Source organism: Corvus moneduloides, chromosome 13 (genome assembly GCF_009650955.1).
Source record: "Corvus moneduloides isolate bCorMon1 chromosome 13, bCorMon1.pri, whole genome shotgun sequence".
In the NCBI taxonomy this organism is placed as follows: Eukaryota; Metazoa; Chordata; class Aves; order Passeriformes; family Corvidae; genus Corvus; species Corvus moneduloides.
This window is the reverse complement of record NC_045488.1, coordinates 19,987,848-20,013,932: the sequence shown is the minus strand read 5'-3', so window position 1 is coordinate 20,013,932 and position 26,085 is coordinate 19,987,848. Positions and strand designations below refer to the sequence as shown.

The 26,085-nt window shown below is 44.4% G+C and overlaps 1 protein-coding gene across 13 annotated transcripts in view; it reads right to left on the bottom strand.

Moving 5' to 3' along the window:
- Nucleotides 1-26,085, bottom strand: part of MYO9A (myosin IXA) — a 175,394-nt gene that overhangs the window by 130,882 nt on the left and 18,427 nt on the right. For all 13 annotated transcript variants that reach the window (XM_032123312.1, XM_032123311.1, XM_032123317.1 and 10 more), the window contains one exon: nt 12,111-13,032. In XM_032123312.1, the coding sequence (XP_031979203.1) occupies nt 12,111-12,953 (843 nt within the window). In that variant the 5' untranslated portion in view covers nt 12,954-13,032. The remainder of the gene's footprint in view (nt 1-12,110; nt 13,033-26,085) is intronic.

The window sequence follows — 26,085 nt, the reverse complement described above, 5'->3', positions numbered from 1 at the left end:
CAGCATCCCAGGGTAGAGCAGCTGCTCTTCCAAGGAATTCACTGAAATTCCTTTAAAACTGGCTTAATTTGTATGAGTTTCACCTCCCAGCGATGTAGCCACGTACTGGAGCAGGATCTCCACTGGTACCCAACATGCAACAGACCTCACCTTTCATTAACAGATGCAATAATTAACAAATCGGACAAATTTCCAGTGCTAAATACTCTCCAAAATATTTTAACTGTCCATCACAGCTCTGCTTTTCCATAGCATAAAGGGTTTGTGTTATAGCTTGAGAATTAGGTTAAAATACAGCTTTTTATATTCACATTAAGCCATGACCCAGAGAAGGCAGCAGGGTTTTACCTGAGTAATTGTCTGGGGATTCTGTATGACACCTGAGATGTAATAATAAAAATATATTAAAAAACAAACAAACAAACAAAACAAAACAAAACAACAAAAAAACCCCAACAATAATTTATTATTATATGTAATTATGGACATCTATAACACCAGCAATGCAGATCTGTTTTTGAATATATGCATATAGATATATTGCTATTACATAGATTATTACAGGACATATAAATATATACAAATCTGGACTTCTTTGTGTCACCTGCAAAGCAGGTTTTCCTTTGTGTGTATATATTATTATACTATTATTACATTAGATATACTAATATAACAAATATTATTATAAATGTTATTTTGAACTTCTCTGACACCTGCAGTGCAGGTTGGGGTGTGCATATATATGTAATTACATTACTATTACATATATATTATAGCAGATATTATAATATACATATATTATTTTGCACTTGTATGTGACACTTGCAATGCAGATTTGCGTGTGTGTTCATATAATTAATATTATATTACATATATTATTATTAGAGGGGATACTAGCATATTTTATTATTATTACTACAGGAGATATTAATGTATATTATTATATGAGTTGTTGTTGTTAGTTATCTATTGATTTGATTTTGATTTGACACCTGCAATGCAGATTTCTACCTGCTTGTGTATGAAGTGTCCCAAAACTTCCAAAATCCCATGGCACGTTTTCCTCTCGCTCTTACTTGGAGAAACTTAAATGAGCTGCTCATTATAATTCTCCCTGGATAGCACACGCTGGTGCTGGCCATGGCCCCCGACGAGCAGCGAGGCTTTTGCAGGCTGATTGTGTGCGTTCATCCACTCCCGATTATCGGCTCCTGGGAAAAGCGCGGAGCAGGGGAAATCGAGCGATCCGCAACGCGACGGACAAAACAAAGAGACAGCAGCGAAACGCCAGAAAACAACTCCCAGGTCGGGTTTGGCAGCAGGCTGGGATTAGATCACTGCGAATCCTGGCTTAAGGAAAGCTCCAGCATGAATTTCCTGACTAAGGTAAAAAAGCCTGGCTCAAATTTATGACCTGCTGGCAAGGTTACCTCTATCCCAGAGGCCTCCAAATACCAGGAACACTCTGGCCCAGAAATGCAGAGTTCAGCCTAATAATTCAAACACATTCCTCCGAGCATCGCCAGCTCCGCGGCCGTAGCCTTGGAGATACAGACAAACTCCAATGCTTCCAACTCCACATTTTTCAGAGCCTTAAACTAAACCAGAAAAGTGTATTTCCAAAGTTTGCAAAGTTCCCTTTCGATGAAGAAGTGGATATGAGCCTTGTAGAGAAGGTTGTTTTAAGGAGACAACACCAAATCTTCCCCATCTCCATCAGCTGGAAACCACTCTACCTGTATTTGCTGAACAACAAAAAAAATATTGTATGTTCTGCTCTTCAGGACTATTTTCTGAATCACCTTGACTGAAGGATAATTCAATTTGTAGATATAAAAAGAAAACTCTCAACTGAACCCCACAATCTCCCACAGGAGAGACTCAGGACTACTCCTTACACCTATCAGCCTGTATGGAGAATATTTGGAATCCTGAGAAAGCACTAATTCTTCAAAAAAGGATTTTGTGTTATAAAATCTGCTTTGTCTCTTTTTCTTTTGATTCTTCATTTATTTCTTTTCTATTTCTTCTCCAAGCATATCAGATGTTTTGCTGAAATCTGGATCTGCTCTGCTTTGGAAAGTACTCAAGCAACAAATATTTAGGAGACAGCTCCCACCCATCCCACCACACCAAAACTTTGCTCCCCAACCTGTTGTTTCTCAAAAAAATATTTTGATTTCCTCGATGATAAACCAAATTAAGTATAAACATTTCATCCTTGTGTTGGATGTGAGCATTTTTACCCGGAGGCTTTCATTCTCCTTTGGTATCCTTCACAGAGATCCTTGGCCAAGATTTTTCTCCCAATTAAAAACCTTAAGTAAATCTGCCTGTTTTGGGACAATCAGTAAATCTTTGGTCTCTACCCCAAAGTCACTGCACAGGAATTGCGTTCTTTTGCTCTTATTTCCTCCTTTCAAATGAGAATAGTGCGGATCTGGACAACACTGGCAAAAAAAACCTTAGACTTTTTAAATTACATTATGGGCAGAAATTGCTCAACTTTTCCTTTTTTTAATATATATATGTTCCATAACTATAAATAATGTTTTTCATAACAGCCAACAATCCTGATTCATCTTGTGCTGTGCTAAATTTTTAATTATTTTGACTCAATCAATATTGCAACATCTTTTCCTCTATTCAGGCTTTCCTTATGGCCGTAGGTAGTCAAGCTGACCCCAAAAACACCCACTTAGACTTATCAGATGAAGATTGTGCCAGTCTAGGAGATCCCTGAGCTACAGTTGCCTGCAAGAGGTGGGTTTAGCAGGCAAGTCTCATCCTGCCCTGCCTCGTGTCCTCGCAGGGCTGGGCTGAGGCGAAGCCTTCACCTCTTGCAGCGCAGGGATCCTTGTGGGACAGGAGGAAGACCTCGCTCTCCAAGGCTCTTCACTACAAAACAGGAGGGGCTCCCCTTCAGTGCAAGGCTGCACGGGAGCAGGGAGCTCTGGTGGGACACCAACCGCCCAGGGAGAGAAAGCTTTGTTAACTCGCTGATGCAACATGGGCATAACTTGGATTTTATACCTTATATGTTAAAATAAATGATCTGCAAAAGGTCTCCACTGTTTTAAACTCTTCAGATTCTGCTTGTCCTTTCATCTTCCCTATCGCAGCCTGTGCCTGGAGAAGTCTAAATCCCCAATCACGGTGACAAAGCAAAAGGCTCAACTGTCTGGCACGACGTTTATCCCTCATCCATCTCAATTAAGGGAATAGAGGGGAGCTGCAATCTGCTGCTGCCGTTAAGGCAGATCCCTTCCGCAAACATGGCAAACAATGATTTTCTTTGCCTACCCTGAATTGCTGCCGTGAGCCCCACGAGACTTGTGCAACGTGGGGTTGGGAGAGGATCGTTCCACCGCCCTCCGCTGAGCTTTAACTTAACCTCTACGTAATATTTAACCTTAAACACCAAACGAATCGGAGCAGCTCCTTGCCTCTGCCTCCCTGAAGTGCCTTACTTCTTTTAACTGATTCCTCTTGGATTTGGCAAAGCCATTGGGGCAAATCAGGAGGCACTTGGCTAAACTTCTTCATATCCATCAGATGTTGAAACAACGAAACGCAATCCACATGCTGTAGAAGCGGTGGACAACAACGCCCATCCCAGCAATTCCTGGGTTGAGGCATTTTCAGTGACACGACCCTAAACGATGACCATCGTCGCACTCCTCAGTGAATGCATTGACTTCTCTATTCCCACAGGAATCATATGGGGAAAGCAGATGTACACATTGCATCACTGCAGAGCTGTAGCTATCACAGAATCATGGAATCACTGAGGTTGGAAAAGACCTCTGAGATCATCAAATCCAACCTGTGACCGATCACCACCTTGTCAACCAGAGCAGAGCACAGAGTGCCATGTCCCGTCATTCCTTAAACACCTTCAGGGTTGGGGACTCCATCCCATTCCTGGGCAGCCCATTCCAGTGCCTAATCTCCCCTTCTGTGAAGAAATTCTTCCTGATGTCCAACCTGAACCTCCCCTGAGACAGCTTAAGGCAGTGTCCTCTTGTCCTGTCCCTTGTTTCCTGGGAGTACAGCCCAACACCCACCCAGCTCCACCCTCCTGTCAGGGAGTTGTGGAGAGTGGAGCAGGTCCAGCAGAGGCTGCGGAGATAAGGAAGGGCCTGGAGCATCCCCGTGCCCAGCACAGGCTGAGGGAGCCGGGGCTGCTCAGCCTCGAGAGGAGCCCCAGCTGAGAGGGGCCCTCAGCCCTGGCTGTCCCTGGCTGCAGGGAGGGCTCAGGGCAGGGCCCGGGCTCTGCTCCGGGGCCCGGCAGCGGCACCAGAGCCACGGGCAGGGCCTGAGCCCAGGAAGTTCCACCTGGACATGAGGAAGAACTTTTTCACTGTGCAGTGATCGAGCACTGGAACAGATTGTCCAGAGAGGGTGTGGAGTCTCCCTCACTGGAGATACTCCAAAGCTGTCTGGACACAATCCTGTGCCTTGTGCTCTGGGATGGCCCTGCCTGAGCAGGGAGGCGGGACCAGGTGACCACTGTGGTCCCTCCCATAACTAACAACACTTTCTCTGTCTCCCCACTTTATAAAATAAGTGACAATAACAATTTCTTGTTACAAATAGCAATTCCTGCCCATAAATAAGAAGGGAGGACCTCTCTCCCTTGAAGACACGGAGGACACAGTCAGAAAATTGTATCTGCTCCCTTGGGATACAATTTCTGAGCTCTGTAGGACACCTCCTCATCGGGCAGTCGGGAGAGGGATTGGCTCCCGGGGTGGCAAACCCAAATGCTCTTCCAAAGGTGTTCAGGGGACAGCACTCACATTCCAGGCCTGGAAAAGCCACGGGGATGGCAGAAACTGTTAAAAAGCCCGAATTTGCCAGCTGCTATCTCCGGAGCTGGGTGTAGTCCCTGTCCTACAAAGGCTCCTTGTTCCCAGGTTCTTGTGTTCCCCACCAAGGGCTGCAGCGCAGCACAGCACCCACCTGGCACCCACCCAGCACCCAGCCCAGCGTGTCAAATCCAATACAGGCTCCCCAGCCACGAGAAAAGTCAAAAGGGTCTCAGTAAATGCTCCTGAAAACCAAAAAAGTCTGTATTTTGACTGGGAGAAGGGGGGAGGGGGGAAAGAAACAAAATCCCTACTAAGGCATTAACTTCTCACTCCGTGACTAGAAAAACACGGTGCTGTACTAACTATGCACATTAGGGATAAAAAGTCCTTGTCTTGGTTATTAAGTCTTCATGGAAGCCTTACTGAACAGTAGCAACACGATCTTCCATCGAAAACATTGTTTGTCAAAGTGCTACATTATAGTTACAGCATTTGATAAATAGAGAGAAAAAGGGAAAAATAAGGTGTCAGAAAATGGGCCCTTCCTTCACGTTTTGTTAAATGTGCACCTTGATATTCAAGTTTTACCGAAAAAGCTGAATAAAAACCCAAATAACAGACACACTGGTGGAATAAGACAGAGAAAGGTATTTTAAAAATGGTATTAAGAAAGTAAATTTTTCTCTAATACCATATAATGCTGAGCATCATCCGGGTTAGCATGAACACGTGGTCCCTGCCAGGGTCAGACTCAGGGTTATATTGTATAGACACATAAATATTTATAGAATCTGGATAGCCAGAGATCCTGATACATAGGGGTCCATAAAGCCTGGCTATCTAGGGGTCCATAAAGGCAGGATATCTTGCAAGGTGAGCACTCCACCCAGCAAGGGCAGGGTTTATTTGGCATTTCCCTCCTGGAAACAAAATAGCTCGTAATTCTTAAAGGTGGAGGAAAAGCAGCTTCACGTAAACCTGCTTTAATAACAAATCCATCTCCCCACTCTCCTCTCAGGGTAGTAACATCCATTTTTGTCATTCAAGTGCAATAATCTGGACTTTGGAGTAATGAAATATTTGCTGAAGATAGCAAGTAATGAAAAATAATAACAATATTAGACCCAGGCACTGATACAGCCCATCTGGATATGGCAGGAAGACTCTACAGTGAAAATATTGAATAATTCAGCGTCAGAAAAAGGGATGAACAAGACGCTATTTGATACAGAGCCTGAAACTGTAAAACCTCCCCAGCTGAAGAATCCCAGCATTTTGCAAGCGCTGGTGAAAAGCAGTTGGTGCCTGAGCCTTGCTGTGGGAGTCCTTTGTGTCAGGCCTGCACGAATTCTTCCCACATTAGGCATCAGCTGGATAATCTCAGTGTGCTGCTCCCTCTCTAACCTTTCCAGGCACTAGGGAGGCAAGAATGCAAAGGGAAAAAACCCTGGCTGCTGCGTTCACACCTACACCAAACTGAGATGGCAGAGCAGTGGCAATTGCACGTATCATAGGTTAAAAATGATCAAAAGTGAGTAATGAGCAGAAGAATAAATATTCCCTCTCCCCTTCATATAAATCTTTTTTTTTTAATATAAAACTTCTAGAGCCACAAAATACAACCCAATTACTCAAAAATCAGCGTACTGGAAACTGAACGTTGTGAACATTGTAATCAGAGAATCTATTTCTTTTGTAAAGTCTATTTTAATGGAATTTGGTTGCCTCCCAATAATACTGTTCCAAGCAGGGGGTAAAAATGTAAATATACTTAAATTTTATCCCCCATTAATACTGTTTCAAGCAGGAATAGGGGGAAAAAAGAGAATATTGTCGAAGGTTACATCCCATTAGCACTGTTCCAGGTAAAAATATGAATATGGCCTGTTTGCAAATGTCGTTTCTCACAGGCAAATAATGGCACCCTAATTCCTATAGGAATGGAGTATCTCCTTATCCTGGCTCCACAGTACAGGAGTGAAGAGGGCGGGATCTGCCAGAGGAGCTGGGTCCTACCTGGGATAACTCCAGGTCTGGCACATGCAGGGGAAGCAGTGGAGGCTGTGTGCACAGGGAGCTTTGGCCCCTCCGTGTTGTCCAACGCTGCCCGAACCTACTGGAAGTCCAGGACACGCCTGATCATTCCAGTTAATTGATTTTTTTAACTCGACTCAATGGCTCTTTGTTTGGCTCTGGAAACATTCAGCAGCATCCCCTGCAATTCTGGCAGCGTGGAGTCGTTCTGCTCACACCTCGCAGGGCCACAGCTCCAGCTGCTGCTGCCAGGGCTGAATTCAGCTGGGAGGATGCTGGGCATTAGCACATAGTCCTGGAAAATAATCTTCAATATCTTCTAGATGCTGCCTGCATTTTCCTCTAACAACCCCATCATCAGGATTAAAGAAACAAGAAAAATAAAGGCTTTCAGCTTCCCAGACCTTCAGGTGGCAACTCTGACTTCCCCACACAAGCAAAGCACACACATTGTGCAATATTGCTCCAGAAACCAAAAAGCAACTCCAGCTGCTGTTCCTAAGGTTCCTGTGCAAACGACCACCACTGGGAATGCAAATAGCGGGGCCATCTCTACAGAAAGCTCTCTGCATTTCTTTCCAAAGCAATTCAAGCAATCAATTCCTTTTTTTTTTCTGGCAGAGATGCTGCAGATGCACATCAGCTGTGAAGGGCAGCAGCAGCTCCCCTTGGCCACCGCCTGTACTCCGAGGCCTCTCCCAGGAACACAGCTCTTGGCTTTTATTTTTTTCAAAGCAACTGAGAGATCCCCACTGGGATGTTTGAAAAGGCAAATAAACAGCTGCTCAGACACCACATCTGCTGTGTGTAGCTGCCATGGCTGTTTTCCTGTGACGAACGAGATGCTGAGAAAGGGACCGATGATAAAATCATCTGGTGCAGACTCCTTTAGACCAAGGCTCATCCAGTACCTGTCTGAGGACCTTTGGGCATACCTGAGCCAGGGAGGAATTTCCTACTTTTGCAGTTTTATGGAGAACTGAAAAAGAAATTAGCAAGATGTAATAAATTAACTTGCATTCAGAGCTCCCCAGAAGGCTGAGGCATGGTTCAGGAGGATGGAGAAGGATGCTCACAGGCTGCACCATGCACTGGCACAGGGTGATGATCCCATCCGCATCCCACCTCTAAGGGTTACAGTCTATGAAAACGAGCTGGGATTCCAACATAAAGTTCATCAGGATGTTTCTAGCTAATCTAATTAAAGAGAAAACGCCGTTCCAAGTTCACATCAACAAGTTCCCTAGATGAGGGATAAAATATCCCTGCAGGGATAAAGCACAGTTCTCCAGGTAGAGCATGAATTGAAACACGGCATGACTTGGATCGGAAGGGAACTTCAAAGGTCATCTAATCCAAGCCCCTGCCCTGGGCAGGAACACCTTCCACTAGACCTGGTTGTGCAACCTCTCCAAGCTACCTTGAACGCCTCCAGGGATAGGGCACCCACATCTTTTCCAGCGTGAAGAAATTTTTCCAACCTAAACTTCCCCTGGCACAACTTGAGGCCATTTCCTCTCCTCCTGTCCCTGTTCCCTGGGAGCAGAGCCCGACTCTCCCCGGCTGCCCCCTCCTGTCAGGGACTTGTGCAGAGCCACAAGGTTCCCCCTGAGCCTCCTTTGCTCCAGGCTGAGCCCCTTTCCCAGCTCCCTCAGCCACTCCTGCTGCTCCAGACCCTTCCCTGGACACCCTCCAGCCCCTCAATATCTTGTTGAGGTGTGGCACTCTGGGTTCCTGATGAAGCACCAAGCTGAGCAGAAGTTTTCACCTCAGGTATTGCATGGAGTCAGTCAGAACCAGAATGGAACTGCAGCACGTGGAACTCTTCCTCAATTAACTACACAAAATTATGGATTTTGAGAAGCTCAGTCTTGAAATTAAGGAGCCAGAGTGCAAGTTCTTATAGGGAAAAATGTGCTTTATAAGAAAATGGGGGGAAATAGAGGAAAAATATAAAGAAAATCACCTGGTTTTAAAACAATTGGAATCTTGTTATTGGAAAAATTAGTATGGTATTTAAGGAATATAATTTATGACAAATAATATATGAATATGCAAATATTTTAAAATATCATTTATCACCAAAAGAAGCATATTGCAACCATTCCAAGGAGCACCACTACAGCAAAATTTTCCTATTAAATCCCAGTGGAGAAAAAAGAAAATCCATAGGATTTACATCAAATACACTTTAAAAGGACACGCCTGGTCTCAGTACACGTCTCAAACTATGTGCAACTAGTGGATGATGTCACCGTGTTTAGAGGGCAGTAACAACTTGTCTTGACAGCCGTCCCCAAAAGTCCAATTTGGACAAGACTCAGGAATCTCATGCCACAAAAAAAAATCCCAAACAATAGCCTGAAGCTGTTCAAGAAAGGTAAATTAGGAAAACAGAGAAGCTGCAGGAAAAAAAAAAAAATCTTAATTTTGCTCTGCTTCCTCTCCTGCCATGTGAGCATGACAGCAAAGGCATTCCCAGGAACAGGAGGTTCCATGCACTTGTCCTGCCAGAGACACTTTTCAAGCAGAGAAAGAGATCAGTGGGTCCAAGTGAACTGTTGGTTGCTCCGTTCCCTAAGTCAGAAGTCGCAGCACAAAGAGCTGTGTCGCTGCCTCTGAAAGACAACCCTGAGCTGAACACAATCTGATCTTAAATATGCAAAGGGAAAGCAAAGAGATTGCAGAAGGTGTCCGGAGGAGAGAAGAAGAACAAAGGAAAAGAAGAAAAAAACCCCCAAAAGTTTGGCATCTAAACTTCCAGAGTTTATTCAGTTTATTCCAACCACAACCCAAAAGGTCAAATCTGCAAACAGTTTGCAGGGTAACACTACCCAAAGCTCTGCTCTGAAGATCCCTTTCTTGGGAAATTCTAGGAAGAGAAGGAAAAGCAGAAATATACTACATTAAAAAATTAAACTCATGTTTATCTTTATCTTTCAGGCTGCCTGATTTGTGACTATTTGGGACCGGTGCTGGCAGAGCAGAAGAAATTCTGGATTACCCCACTTTCTTCAAGAGGCCTGGAAGCAGACAAAGCACAACAGCAGCCGTCCAGCTGCTGGAGAGAAGGAATGCAAACTTCTGTTCCAACAGCAAAAAAAATATAACAGATATGATTCAGGATTTTTTCCCCCTCAAAAACAGCTGCAGATCTTGCAAAAGGAAAACAAAAGGCTGGAGTGCATCTCTGCCCTTCACCTCATCCCAACACACACAACTCGCCACGACACCGGGGCCTTGAGCAACCTCATCTAGTGGAAAGGGAACCAAGGAGAGAAACTACAAAGGTGCTTTTTAAAGGAAAAAAAGATTGAAAATTAGGAAGGAATTGTTCCCTGTGAGGGTGGTGAGGCCCTGGCACAGGGTGCCCAGAGAAGTTGTGGCTGCCCCTGGATCCCTGGAAGTGTTCCAGGCCAGGCTGGACAGTGGGGCTTGGAGCAACCTGGGACAGAGGAAGGTGTCCCTGCCCATGGCAGGGGGTGGAATGGGATGGTCCCTCCCAACCCAAACCATTCTGTGAATGGTCCCCAGAAGAAGTGAGTGGCCACCACCAGGTCAGGATTCCCAATAAACCATTCGTGCTGCCTCTCTCCATTCAAGAGCCAAGCAAGTAGAGAACCTATTCCTGAGAAAAGTAGAATCTATCGAAAAAAAAACAATTCCTCAAACTTCCTTCTACCTTCCCTTTCATGGAGATCTCTCTCTCCACCTCTGCAAATCTAACCTAGACAGAGATGCTCCCTCTGACACTGCTAAAGAGAACTATAAAATGACCGTGGTCCAACATGACACATTAAGCAACATACCAAAAACTAAACAGCGCGGAGGTGTTTCAAATAAGTAACAGGACTGCAGGTGGAATAACAGGATCGGAGGTGGAATGCAATAGTTTTCATACTGGTTTTCTGAAATTAATGTGGTCACCAACGTGGGTCACCGCAGTAACCACCATTAATTGCAGACTACAGGAGCCTGGTCTGACGTTTTCTCAACCTCAGCAAGAAACAGGTCCATAATCTCTTGGATAACAACAGGAGAAACAGTGGTGAGTGTCAGGACAGGGAGTCCACCCGCCCGTGTGCTTTAAGAAAATTAACAGCTTCCTGCACACTGTCCCAAATAAAAAGACCTTTTAATTTCTTTACCTTCAGTTTGTCCCACAGCTTTGCTGCTTGTCAGGGCAAAGCCCATCCCAAAGTACTATAATCATTGGCTAACTCCAGACTAAATTAGCTCAGCCCATTCCACCTGATGTGAAACACAAATAAAAACCTTTTGGCTTTGCAAAATGAAGCTGTTTGCTCATCCTTTGTTCAAGCACTAGTCCTTCCTCTGATTCCCAGTTTTCTGCTGGTAGCTGAGGCTGACCCAAGTCCTCAGACTCGTTAATGGAATAGAGGCACAGAGAGTAGGTACCTTTGTCTACAGCTGCCAAAGCATCCCTTTCAAAATAGAAAACAGATCACCAAGAATATGGGTTGGAGGGGAGGGGAGGGGAGGAGGCACCAAACCACCTCAGCACAAGGACAATGGCATGGCTGAAGCTGACATATCACCCATGTGCAGATGGGCTTCAACCAAAAAATTTCTAACCAGCAAAGCTGGCAATTCCAAGAAAAACCATCTCAAAGACTATGGAGCAAACTCAAGACAAATTAATTAACTAAGCTGGTATCCCAGAGTATCTTCAGAGTTTCATACCTGAAAATCAATGGCCCAGTTCATTTAATCTCTAATACACATAAGGAGTCCTCATAAAATAAGTAAAATGTGGCCAAATCAAGCAGTCATGGTTAGAAAACCCAATTTTGACCATGAAAGTTACCTTTGATTTCTTCCCCAGCTCAAAGAAGCTGAGTGCACAGAAACTCCATAAATACAACATTATCAATACACTGTGTGCAATGAATTCTCTTTTCAATGTACTAGAAAATGGCTACTGATAATCCTCATTTCCATTTTCCCACTGAGAAACCACCGAGATAAACCAGCATTAAGAAACACTTGAGTGAAAACAAAGCATTAACAAATTTGGCAACAAGCCATTTGCTGTACTTTTATTTTTATCCTTTTTTTTGGAAGCAGGTAGGATTCTATAGGTGGAAACACAACCTTCTCTCATTGCTAATGCTGTTGTCACTTTATTATCAGTATTTAGCAGATAACCCCAGAGTAGTGTCATAATAAAACCCCAACTACTCGAGTTTGGTTTTTTTTCACCGTTAAAACATTTCCACACTACTATCACTTCCATCTTACCTCAAGCACTGGGCCAGCTCCAAGAATAATCTGTTCTACTCCGCTGGCAAATCCCTTCTGGCTGAGGGCGGTGAGGTGATGAATCAGAAAGTTGGTGCTCTGTGTCTTTCCCGAGCCGCTCTCTCCTGAAATCACGATGCACTGGTTCTTCTTCCTCTGGAGCATAGCATGGTAAGCCACGTCTGCCACAGCGTAAATGTGGGGCTCCAGCTTCCCCAGCTGATGGTTATCGTACATCTTGACATACTTGGGGTTATAAATAGGTAGGAACTTGAAGGGATTAATAACAATGAGGATGCTGCCCACGTAGGTGTAGATTTTTTCCTGCTTGAAGCGGTTTCTGAGATTTTCCAGGAGCGTTTTCTCGTTCAGGTCCGGCAGACCGCACAAGTCATCGTAGTCCTTCTGCGGGGGCTGGGGGAGGAAGCCCCGCTCCACCATCCTGCGCCGCTCCTCCGTCACCCGCAGCCAGGACTGGAGGCTCCCGTAGTGGATGGAGCCATCCAGGTTCTTCTCCCGCAGCAGGAAGCGATAATCCTCGCCGCTGATGCGGTTCTCCAGCGCCATGCGCGGCCACAGCATCATGCGCTGCACCGGGCAGTCCGTGGGGTTGAGGATCCATTCCTCCCCTCCAAACTCCTTCACTTCGGCCAACACGTAACATTTTGTTTTCTCGAGCTGGAGTTTGTTGATGAGCGAATCGATCACCTCGGCGGCCGTGGACGTTTTCCTGGCGGTGATGGGGCAGTAGATTGTCCCCTCTGCGATGCTCCCGGGGTAGATGTGCAGCGTGTACTCGCTATCCTCAAAGCGTCGTCTGCCTCCAACATCATTCACACTCATATTGGATCCTTTCCCATCAGTCCCTGCACTGCATAGTCAGGACCGTGCTGTATCTTGTCAGGTCATCATGTTAGCAAGGCTGAAAGAAACCAAAATAAAACCAGGTTAGGTGATATCCTCCAAATACCCCAAAGCTGTAGCAGGTAATACTGTGCACACAACACAGGCTCCCCCTCCTCATATGTAACTCCCACAGCACCTCGAGCTTTTGCTAATTTTGCCCTCAATCTGAGGTATCAGAAAGACCTTCAAATTTTCAGTGAAAATTTTGTGAGCAATACGCCAGACAATCTCCCGAATCAATCTCATGGGTGCGTGGTATTCAGCACCCACAAATTTTAGCTGCTTAAACAAAATGACCATCACCTTTCCCTGCACACCTGGCTCTTGCCCCAGATACATTTTTCTATGGTCCTGTGCCAGTGAAGAGTAGATAAACTCCTTTCCTTCCTGTCCAGGAGATTTTGAACCCATGAAGATTTAATCAGCAGCACTTTTGCCCCTACCAAGTCACTCTTTTTCAGAGATGTCCGTATCTCACACTGGGTATGAGTTATTGCAAGCAACTCCCTCACACATCGCACTTTTTATTTCTCTTGTACTGCTCAAAACCAAACAAACACAAATCTTTGGCACTGAAACATCAAATGCAGCTGATTTCTCGAACTTCACCACTACAAGAAGATAACACACCACCAGCAGCCCCAAATTAAAGCAAACGCAGAGTTAAAGGGCACCGGTTCTCTGCCAGTTCTAACAAACTCCAAACTGCCCTGGAAGATGTCAGGAGTTACTCCAATACAAAGACAAAAGGGAACTAGGGAGAAAAGCAGGACCCTCAGAACCAGGACCTGGGCTATCAGGTGGCAGTGACACTTTATACAGATTAAAGTTTACAGGATGCACATCCTAAGGCGGTGTGTAATGTTGAGCTCTCCGTTGAGCACTGCCCCACTGGAGCAAGACCTCACAACTATGACAGGTCCCTCACAGCATCAACAAAATGCTCAAGAAGGGTCAAAAAACCTGAAGTCAAAACCCACAACAGGTTTAGGGAACTTCAGATATTTGATGCTGGAAAGAGTAGTCAGCACTGGTGACCCTGTCCTTGCAGTCTCCCCCACATTCCCAGATCCAGAACCTTCAGTCCAAGTACAGCCACCCTCATTTTCCACATCCACTCCAAGGCTGGGATTTGGAGAATTGTTTCATTTCTGAGGCCCTCAAATGAACAGCACTATTTTACGCTGTATTGTTTCTCGCTCCAATATTTCATTAAGGATATTATCCCCAGCCACGCGCACTTCAAAGCACAGAAATTAATATGTCCCAGTGAAATACATCTGGCAGGGATTCACGGCGCATTGCTTGGTAGCAGGACATACATTATACACCAGGAAGTGTTCCAGCTGCTTTCCTATGCCTTTACTACAGGCACAGATGCAACACGGATGATGTCAGGGAAGTGCTGGGTTGGGCTTGCTTTGTGTAGCTCTGCAACTCCAGCATCAGCTTTTCATCAAGAAATGGGGAACAAATCCCCCACCATACTTAAGCTCAATAATTCCTCACCCAGATTTTACTTCAAAGCTCAGGCCAAGAGGGCTGGCTATTTTTATTGATGTTATCAGAGTGTATTCAAGATTGCTGACTCACATGAGAAGTGCAAACACGACTTTAAGTTGGTTACCTTGAGCAAACTGACCTTGCCTCCTCCCTCCTGCACACTCAGTAAGTAGGCTATAAAGCATCAGGCCACTCCACCCCACCCACCCAAACATCTCTAGAGATGTTCATTCTGCATGGAATTGGTGTAACAACAAACATCTGTGCCTTCTGTATCCAAACAACTTGAATCCAGCAGGATTGCGAGCCAAGCGTGAACCCCACAGAGATGCTAAAAGCCTCAGCAGCTCTGGGGATGCAGAAGAGCCAAGTCCCCCCCACAAAACCATTCAAAGACCAGAAGCTTCCAAGATCAGAAAGCAAAGGGATGTTAATTCGAGCCTTGTAAATCCCAGGGGTGCCACGGGGTTTACTGGTAACAGCCCCAAACATGGCTCAGAGTGTTACTGGAGGTCAAAGCAACGCTAATGAAGTTAATTGGTTGTGGTCTCCCACGCTCATGAGCCTGGTCCTACTCGGCATCCAACACGCCTCGTGCATGCAGCCGGCTTTTCCGAAGCACTTTGGAGAAAATAATGCAATGAAATATCTATCCCGAGGTAATTAGCATATGCCAGGGAGAAAGGCTCTCTTAACAACAACCATTCCAGCAGGCTGTTCTTTTAGCTATTACATGACTTGAAAAATAAGTAATATTTTTGCGTTTAGACATAAAAAATTAAACAGGAACATGAAAAGAATGACACAAAGTTTGTATTTTGATACCCATTAATATTTGCTCGGTGCACTGTTTTAATTAAAGGCCTTTCGAGTCTCTGCATGCTTACATTTACAGGTGAACATGCAAAAATGATGCTACACTTCAGTCATTTATACATTTTGCCTACTGCAAACTCCTGGGAACACTCTGGCCAAAAATCCATGGACTCTGCATGCCTATGAAAGGAAACATTTATGGCCTTTTAAGTCAATATAAAATCATGGAATAGTGTGAGTTGGAAGAGGTTTTAGAGCTCATCTCATTCCACCCCCTGCCATGGGCAGGGACACCTTCCACTGTCTCAGGCTGCTCCAAGCCCTGTCCAACCTGGCCTTGGACACTGCCAGGGATGGAGCAGCCACAGCTGCTCTGGGCACCCTGTGCCAAGGCCTCACCACCCTCACAGCCAGGAATTTCTTCCCAAGATCCCATCCAGCCCTGCCCTCTGGCAGTGGGAAGCCATTCCCTGGGTCCTGTCCCTCCATGCCTTGTCCCCAGTCCCTCTCCAGCTCTCCTGGAGCCCCTTCAGGCCCTGCAAGGGGCTCTGAGCTCTCCCTGGAGCCTTCTCCTCTCCAGCTGAGCACCCCCAGCTCTCCCAGCCTGGCTCCAGAGCAGAGGGGCTCCAGCCCTCCGACCATATACTTTCAGCCTAATATTTTCTATATCCTTTTCCATTTTCTATGCTTTAATGAAGATTCTTCTCAAATTAACCCTGAATTCTGATTTTGCTCAATTTTACAACACTAACATAGTTTTATTTCCAACATTAAAAAAGCACAACCTCCAAACACGGTCATAAATTAATTCTATTACTTGGGTTCTCCGACATAACAAAATAAATTACTATTTCCAAGGGGAAGGCTCAGAGGTCCTGATAACACCGACAATAATCATCTGATTATTGGCAGGTTGACAGAGAAAGACTAAAACTTTGATTGCCAATTAGGCTTTGTACAGACACTAAACACGTAAATACTGGTTGATTTTTACGTTCTGTGTGATAGTTTGCTATTTGACCACAGTTTAATACCCATTCAGAAAGATCAGCCTCAGTGTGTTCATTTTCAGGGACAGCGTTAGCAACACGTGGCAAAAATCCAAAACAAACTGTCCACTGGAAGCATCCGAAGCCGGCATAAATAATCTGTGACAGCTAAAGCCTGAAATCATGGGCAGAGTTTGCCAAATACCGAATGATTTGGAAAAAACAGGGATCAGTGTCAGTGTTGAGGCTGCTAAAGGGGCAATTCTGGAAGCAAAGTTCACTGGGTTTATTATAACATCCCCTAAGCTGGCAAGGGACTACAGAAACAGGGAAACTTTCTCCCCATTCCCAGTCCTCAGAGTTCAGTTCTCAGGACAGCCTGGATTTATCCATCCACCAGCACATCCCAACACATACTGCGCAGGGCAGTAATTCCTGGTATAGATAAACTTATAAAATCTGATAAAGTAGCTGCCAATCTAAAAACACTTCACTGCTTAATCTGAATCTATGGGCACAAGAGCTCTCCGGATGTTTCTCCTGCAGCAGCCAACAGCCTCGTGCTGCTGGTACCCGAAGTAACACCTTGGTGACATCAAAACTGACACCAGACTGACACATCTGTGACAGCTACACACAGGAGGAATACCCAGGTGGAAGCTCAACATCTTGGTTATCACTGCACCGTTTCACACGTCAGTTCCTTTCAGAACCTGCATAATGCTTAACCCTCTCCTTTTATCATCTTCCTTTTCCATGCTAACCCTGTTTTTCTCTTCCCACTGTTTGCTGATGGGAGAGAAACATTATTATTGTCACTTAATCACCTACGTGGGCCCGTCTCCAAGAACCTTGTGTGCAAGTGCAGGAGGTGGTGGTACCCAAACCACAGATTTATGCACCCAGGTATTGGTGTGGGGACGGTGTGAGGTGCAAAATTTCTCTAAAATTATTTTCATCCAAAAGAATGAAAGTTCTATCACAGGAAAAGTGAGATTTGGAAGTGTTACAGAGATCTTGGAATGGTTTGTTTTGGAAGAGACCTGTAAAGGTCATCTAGTCAAACCCTCCTGCAATGAGCAGGGATGTCTTCAACTCGATTTATAATCACAACTCAAATTTACTTCTTAAGGCATGATAAGCTTGGATGGGGGAAACAAATACCCATTAGCACTCCAGGATTGTCCACATACAGAAGAAAGGTCTTTTGGCTGAATTTCAGAGCAGTTTATTTGGACTGAGGCACCTAAGTAAGATGCCAAAGCAGTGAGACAACTTAAATTAGAACAGAAAATGAAAGCAGAAGTGGAGACACATTCCCAGAGGCTCTGCAGCAACACAGGACCCTGCTGGACCCGGCACTGAGCCAAAACCAAGCCCCGCAGGCACCAACAGCGAGGACATGCAGGCAACGGCAGCAACATCCCAACCACACATCTGACTGCTTCAGGGGCTTCTTTCCTCTCCCCTTAAAAATTCTCCGTTTGGTCCCAATTGCTTTGAAAGAAAGAAATTCTTCTTCTTCGCTAAACCTGCTTTGTCTTGCTCAGAGTTCAAGGCAAATGTGGGTGAACCTAAAAATTTGGTGTCCTTTCACTTCCTGCAAACCCAAGTGATTTTGAGTTAAACATTCTCGATGTCCCCAGTCCAAGTCAGATTTGTAAACTGGGGTTTGGCTGTTATTATCAAGAGCCATAATAAAAGGAGTGTCAACCCTTGGTCAGTGTCACCCATCCTGCCTCAAGCAGGAGGGAATACTTCTGGAAGTAAAGATGCCTGTACAGCCAGAGATGCCTAGTCAGCCTCTGAGGGGGATTCCCAGAACATAAAAGAAGCAGTGACACAGCTCACCCTATGTAAATCATTCCCAAAGACCTACAGTTGCCCACACTGGAACTAAAATAGGTTGCAAGTGTTCTCTAAGTTGTTCCTGAGCTCAACAGCTTCTTCCATGGCCTGAAAAATTTGAGACAAGTCGTGTCGGGCTGGTTTTCCCCTGTGTCTTTCCATTTTATTCAGCATTTCAAGCAACTCTGTCACCTCCTTGTCTGTTCACTTCTACAGTGGAGGATGACTCTCGAGCTTCGCTTTGGCACCTGGGAGCTCCTTGCTGGGCACTGGAGGTGTTTCTCCCTCTCTTTCAGAGGTGGGCTTGGTTGCCCCATTCTTTAATCAGACACTGGTATTATGAAGTTCATGGATACATAAAGCACCTCAGTGGACGATAATCCTTTCCAGAGCCTGGTATCACCTTGTCTTGAGGTTTTGGTATTTCCCTATGGTGTGACAACCACTCAGTGGTTCCTCTTCTTCTAAAAACTGGGAGGTGGGTGAGGATGTTGCTATCCATCACATTCCTGGTGACGCATCTCCTGTGGAAATCTCTCAGCTTCTACCAGACCTTTTAGCTGAGACAAAATGAAAACGGAAATAAAAAAAAACCAAGCACAACTAAAAAAAAATGACAAGAAAAGCTGTTGTGAAATGAGTTACTCCTAAAATGTTACAAACGTTTCTGATGAAGGAGGAACTGAATTAGGACGTGAATAACAACACGATCACTTATGCTTTCCCTTGAGGTCAAAGCACTTTCTGTGCAGGCAACGAATCAGCATCCAAGGAATTAATCTGGGCTATGCATGCCTGCATGACTCCTGCCTCACCGGCTGGAGATGCTACCAAAGGCACAGACAGGTGCCAAAGAAATGAAAATTAAATAAAGGAACTACAAGAAGGCTTGATGAGGTCTCAACTGAGGCAGCTGCATAGGAGAAATGACTTTGCTTCAGTCACAGCATCTCAGTGTGATGCTGGGAAACCCAAAAAAAGGGTGCAAAGAAATCCTGCCCCGGATCGTTCCTCCTCCTTGAGCTTTGGATTTGAGCCACTGAATCTTGACTTCTGGAAGCACTTCTGCTCCCCCAAAGCATGCCCCTACACAGAGAATGGGATCCTCCAGCTGCTCCCTTGGCTTTCACTGCCAGAAACCAATCAAATAGTAATATAAACCGTAAAATTTAAAGAAACAAAAGGAATTGCTGGTTCCTCTTTCTGACTGCAATGGTGGCACCCATTTAACTTCATGTGCTGCTCCCACATTCCCTATATGACTAATGAGAACTGTCAGTGAATGGCAGGGATTAACAAAAAGGCAGAAACTAAGGAAGAGTCTGGTGTATCCCAAGTGTTTTGAGTCCTCCAGGGGAACAAATCCTTGCTACATGTTGTTTTGCTGCTTCTAATGGCTAATGAAGTAGTCAGTGGCCAGAGGTGGGATAACCCTGTTCCAAACACCAAGACAAATCTGTCATTTATAAAACTGATAGGATTACATTTATAGCCCCTTCAGGTTTTCCTGGATTAACTCCAGGCTCCAGCATCATCATCAGACAGAGCATCCCTCACCAACACAGCAATTCGGTTCACATGAACAGCCGAAATATCAGATTTTCCGACCTGACTGGTTGGATTTGCTCCTCACGGGTGGACACAGAGCAGTTCAGCCTCTGGAAATAAATCTGGAGTTGATATCCCAAAACCACAGATCACTGTCAAATCCCACACTGATGCAGGTGCAGAGCAGAGCCAGCGAGCACGGAGACAGCTGCAGAAACTGTACATGGACTCAGGATCTCCCTTTTAGCTCTACAAGCATGTGCCCAGCTATTTATATTTTAGTTTGCAGCTAAAAATTCACATATAGAGCCTGAAAACCAGCAGCACTTACAATCAAAACATTTTTGAAAGCTGTTAAAAATGAAGGATATGAAGTGTAAGAGCAGAGCGACACTGCCAAGGACTAAAGGAATTCACACCAAGGAGCGTCTTCCAGCCCCAAAATAGCTGCAGAAAATACCTTTTGAGAGCTCAGGAATTACACCAGCGTTGAGGACAAGGTGCTTCTATCCTAGAGGAGCTCAAGAGCTTCAGAGAACAAAACCTGGGGAAATCAAGGGATCCCTCTCCTCCTAACACAGCGCTGCAGGTGCTGGGAGCAGCCTGAGGACTGTCGTGCTGAAAAGGAAGCTCGCTGAAGGATGTGGAGGCACTCCAGGACCACTTTCAGCTCCAACAAGCACCACACTTGAAATAACAGCTGAGCAAAAGGCAGAAGCGTTTCCAGAAGCACCAAGGATTGCACAAACACATTGTGCTGGCACCTAAATGCCACCAAATCGCAGCGATAGGAAGTTTCCAAAGATAACAGCAATAAAGGGCAGCTCGTTAAACAAAAAAAAAATTTATATGTTATCACCAAGAAATTATTTCTCACCTGTATGATGAAATGGCAGAGTATTTTGAATATTGCCCTATAAATATATATTCATCTATATCAACTCCATATATCAATATACTGATAAATATCAATATATAGGTCCATGCCAAAGGATTTTGTTGGGTTAAAGAATCATGTCCTCCCATAGATCCTCAACATAGATCCTTCCTCAACATTCTCTGTCCTTGGGAAACTCAGCCCACTCCCAGCACAAGCCAAGACAAACACTGACACCTCTCAGCCTTGCTTACTGTGGAGCCCACGGACACAGGAAAATAAACATTAAATCACAATGGAAGTGACAATACCTGTGCTGTATTTCCCTAAAAATAGAAAATTAGGGACAATTTACATAACTGAATGTCACTACATTATTTCTGAATACTGGGTCAAATAATAATTAATAATTTCAGATGTTTTTCCTGTAGTCTTAGGAGCCTTGAAGTCACTATGAAGAAGATAATTCAGCTTAGGAGCAAAGTCAAATTTAAGTGCAATGGCATCAGGAGAAGATGTAATAATGTGGTTACTGATGTTCTCCCTTTCCTCATTTTAAGGAGGATTATGGACCATGACGGATAGCGAGGAAGGGATGGTTTTAAAGCCTTCTCACAGAAAACTCATTTTGGCAAACAGTCCATTTCAAAGAAAATTTTCCAGTGTTCCCTGCACAATTTTATTGCATTTCACAAGAATTATTACCTGTGACCCACCAACACAAACCCATGACCTTTCTCTTCTGCCAAGATGATTCCAACTTTCCTCCTGATAGGACATTCACTACTCAAGATCAAAATGAACAATAAAAATTAACTCTGGCTGGGCAGCAGCCAAATCCCAATTTTTCCCATTTTTGGTAGAACACACCTGCTAACGAACAAGAGTTTCGAAGGCTGATTCTCCAGTATTTCAGCTCCATCTCCTACTTCTTAAGCAAGATTACAATCCAGCTTTTCTCAAGCATCTGAATAGGAATAAAGTTATTTTGGGGAGTCCCTAATCTCACAGTGCCATGTGCCCCTGCAGCTGCTGGTTTCTCCTGCTGCAAGTCTGATTTTCCAAACAAAATAACCGAAGCTTCCCCTCCAGCCCATCCTCATTCTTTTAAACCCTCCTGAAATGAAGGCAACCTTCAACTAACTTCACCCTTCGGCTGCCTCTCGTCCTTGCACCTCCTTCCCGTTTTCCATGGGCGATGAAATCATTTCCCCACAGAGAATCATCTTCTCTGCACTCAATGGAGGTCAGCCCTCAGCAGCAAGAGCTGCAGCCTAGTCAGGAAATCAAGAGACTGCTCCTGACTGGATTTAGTTTCATGTTAAGTAAGAGGTGAGGCCATTTGTTATCTGTCTCCTCTCCACATTCAGTGTCTCAAACAGCTTAGTGATATTTAATAACCTACAGATTTTAGCAGAATAATATAAGTAACTTATAAATAATTGATCTATTTTAGGGATTTGATCTCTGTAGCCAGACCATACAGGTACCTTCCACTCCTTTAAACCAAGCAGCTCAAAATACTCCAAAATTAGTGTTTCTTTTCAATGCAGAACTACTGAAAATCCCGTAGCACCAACATGAAAGCACCCTTCTGCCCCCTGGTCCATGCAGGAGCAGGATTCAATAGAATCAATCCAGAGACTGATTTAAGGCTGGTAGCAACCTATAGATTCTCTGCACAGCCCATACAGCACAAGGAATAGATCTTAGAGCACTCAGAATTGTGCTGTGGAAGATCAAAGGGAAAAGAATATTAAAACTGTACTGCCAGATCTTGCCTAGTTACCTTACAAAGGAAAAAAAAACCAAAAAAACCCCAAAACCAAAACAAACACCAAACAGGATTAGTCATAGTTTAAACAAGACTTTCAGCAATGAGTTCACAGAAAAAAAAATAGTATTTTTCCTCTAAAGGCCATATTTATAAAAAATATTCAGCCCACAGATCATGATAATTTACAAGCAACAGGAGGAATAGGATGTTAGATTTAAATCAACCACAAACCAATATATTCTATCTGAAAATTAAACTGTCAGGCAAATGCCACAACACAAGAGCGGCTTTTAAACTTGAGGAAGAGTGTTCTGAAAGCATCAGGACATGAAACCAAAAAACAAAAGCCTTCTCACAATGCAAGAAGTACTGAAAAATCCCTTGAATTAGAGCTGACAGCTCCACTAAAAATAGTTCTTGGCAGCTACCTGAAACACAGGCTTTCTAGTTCTTTTAAAACATTGGTATCAGACAGAGAAGTAAAAAAACAAACCAAAAAAAGCAGGAGCTAATGAAGTATTTAATTGAAATATTTCCCTTGTCCCAAGTCCCTCCCCTGGAGCCCCTTCAGGCCCTGCCAGGGGCTCTGAGCTCTCCCTGGAGCCTTCTCCTCTCCAGGGGAGCACCCCCAGCTCTCCCAGCCTGGCTCCAGAGCAGAGGGGCTCCAGCCCTGGCAGCATCTCCGTGGCCTCCTCTGGACTCTCTCCAGCAGCTCCAGGTCCTTCTGATGCTGGAGGCAGCTCTGCAGGTGGGGTCTCACCTGAGCAAAACTTGAAGCCCTGGACAAGCAAAATTCAGTTCCTCCTTAAGGTCCTCGGGTTATTGCTTTTCCTGATGGATCAGATACACTGACTGGAGGCTGCAGAAATTCAGAGATGTTTGATGATCGGCATCAGGGAAACAATACATCCATTAGGAATGTAATCATTCACCTTTTTAAAATTAAATAAGCAGTAAATAATCGAGGATCTACAGCAGATGCTCTGACCCAGCATTTTACTGTAATAAACATGTATTTTATGGTGCCTCTGGGTTATTTAAAGCTGTTTATGGGGGTTCCCACACCTTGTGCTAATTGTACATCACTGATAGGATTAGGAGGAAAGCATCCCTGATTTCCAAACCTGGGAAGCAGGTACATCCCTACAGCCACCCAACACAAATAAGGACAGACAGAACCTACAAATAAGGACTAAGATGACACTGAGGAACAAAGACATATGGAGACTTTGCATTTCATTTGAATCTTCCCAGTTTGGGGCAAAAGCTGGAACAACACCACAGCTCGGATCAGGATTTCATTCTGCACTTGGGTAAGAGCTTCTACCTCTCCCAGCCAAGCTACAGCTCAACACAAACTTGGGGAGCAGAGAAATGTGTCTGTGGAGAAAATAAAATTCAAAAGCACATTCTGGAAAATAAAATTATTTTATAAATCACCGCATTTATCCAATAAGGGAGCAATTAAGTCGATTGAGATAACAGTCTGTATCTCATTATATTCTCCAGAAAAAAAACCAACCCATCTCATCTGGAAGCTGAAGATCTGGCTTCTTGGGAGATCAAGCAGCAAAAATCGAAATATTCACCGGACTGGCAGTGGAATGATTTCAGTGCTTCAGTGAGCACAAGTTAAACCTGAACATATTCAAACTAGCACAGTGGATTTGCTTTTTCTCATGTGTCCTTTGTCTTTAGGACTACTTTTCCATCCAGAGTATGATGTGGGGGCTGAGATTTTCAATTTTTTTCCATTGGCAGGCATGATATTTCATTAGGATAGAGCACTGCTATGAAAAAGAAATTCTGACCTGATCCATCCTCAAAAAGGGAAGATTAAAACAAAGGGAAAACAAACAGCCCCAGAGCATAGAGCACGGAGAGAGGTCAGGCATCCTCAGACGGCTGAAGAAATTAGATGACAGATTGCAGCAGCCCAGTATTAAACAGCTCCAAGATAAGTCCCCATCCCAAGCTGAACCATCTCGGGGAGAAAGAGAAGCTCCTCTAAGCCAGGTCTGCCAGGGTGCTTCTCTAACATCTGTTCCTGCATTTTCCGCCGGCCGCTCCCAAAGCGGCTCCGGTGACGGATTTGCCCTAATTGCAGGCGGTGGATAATCGCCCTTATCCCGAAACGGGGTGCCCAGTGCAATGTGGAAACATCTCCTTTCCGACTCCTGTGCTCATTTCCTACAAAACCTGCTCTAAATCTAAAGCCTCCCATGGGATACCTTGGCTTTGAACATGTCTGAGGTGATGCTATAATTATTGGAGGAGTATAAGCTGTGGCTGCTGGGTTATTCCCAGAGAAAGTCATCGGGCCCTCTCACCTTTTACTTTTCACCATGAGCCAACCTGTCCATCCCAATTTTTCCCTTCCATGTTCAAGCGAAAGCAGAGGCACCTCCTTCCCACAAAACACACAGAGAGGTCCCTATCTTAGTGCAGAAAACCATTGATTACACCTGACAGGAGGTGAGATCCCTCTAAAAACTGCAGTACACTTGGGTTTTAAGCCTCTTCCTTAATAAAAAATATTAAGTATATTTGAGATACTTTTTGTGCCATCAGTACAGAAAAAGACAATTCTGCATTGAGCAAACTCACAGTGAAGAATTGGTTATAAACATAATCCTTAAGTTTCTTGAAGCTCTTTAAAAATTACTATGAGCAATTAGCTTCCACAAGCTTGAAACAATTCCTAAACTCGGCATTGCCACCCTTGGGAAGGGACAGGACACAGCCAAGGTCAGCTGTGCGTTATCTGGAGAAACTGAAACGCGATGCTGATCCTGGTGGAACAGGCTCAGGTGACACTACTGGCTTCATTTCCACCTTTTATTTACATGAAGGACAACTGAGATGGGAATGACAGGCCCTCCAGATCTTCAGATCTCGGTGGTTTTCCACAAGCACATCTTCACTTGGAAAATATATGGATTTCTCTAATATGTTTAGGAGAATCCAACATCGATCATAAAAGAGAACCCATGCTTTTCTGTCACACTAAAATACGATGTTATATCACAAACCTCTCCCTAAAGTTCACAAGCACCTTCCAAAATCCCGCCTAAAAATATTACACAATTTACTTTTCTCAAGCTATTAAATCTTTAATTCATATTCACCACATTGCAAATACTCCAGGTGAAATATTTCTAGTCCTGTGCATGTGTCTTATCTTTTTCATACTCAAAGGATTTATTTCAAAACATTCATCTCCCCAGCTACCAACACACCTCAAAGTTCCCCGGGAATTGTTTCATGTAGAGCAGAAGTTTGGGGAGGGGGACAGTAAATCCTTTTAACCAAACGCTTTCAGATTACGACAAATTATTCAACTGGCACAGGGCCAGCACAACTCTCCACAGCAGAAAAAGAGGTCAGGCAAATCCAATAACGAGTATTTAAAAAGACAAGTCAACAAAATTAGTTCAATTTTCTCACTGGAGGCAAAGTAAGGTCATTATGGAACAGGGACAGGTGGGGAATGAAAAGGAGATTCAGCAATAAAATAATTTAAAAACCCCAGAATATTCAACCTATTGGGTTTTGGAATTGCTTCCACTCCATTTCACCAGCAGAATTAGAAACATTAGGACAGCAGCGCTGCCACAACAGGCAGGTGCCCGGGGCCATGACATCCAACAATCCATCCCCTCTCCCTTCGCCCCGCAGCCATCGCAGTGTCCGGAGCAGATGCCACCTCTC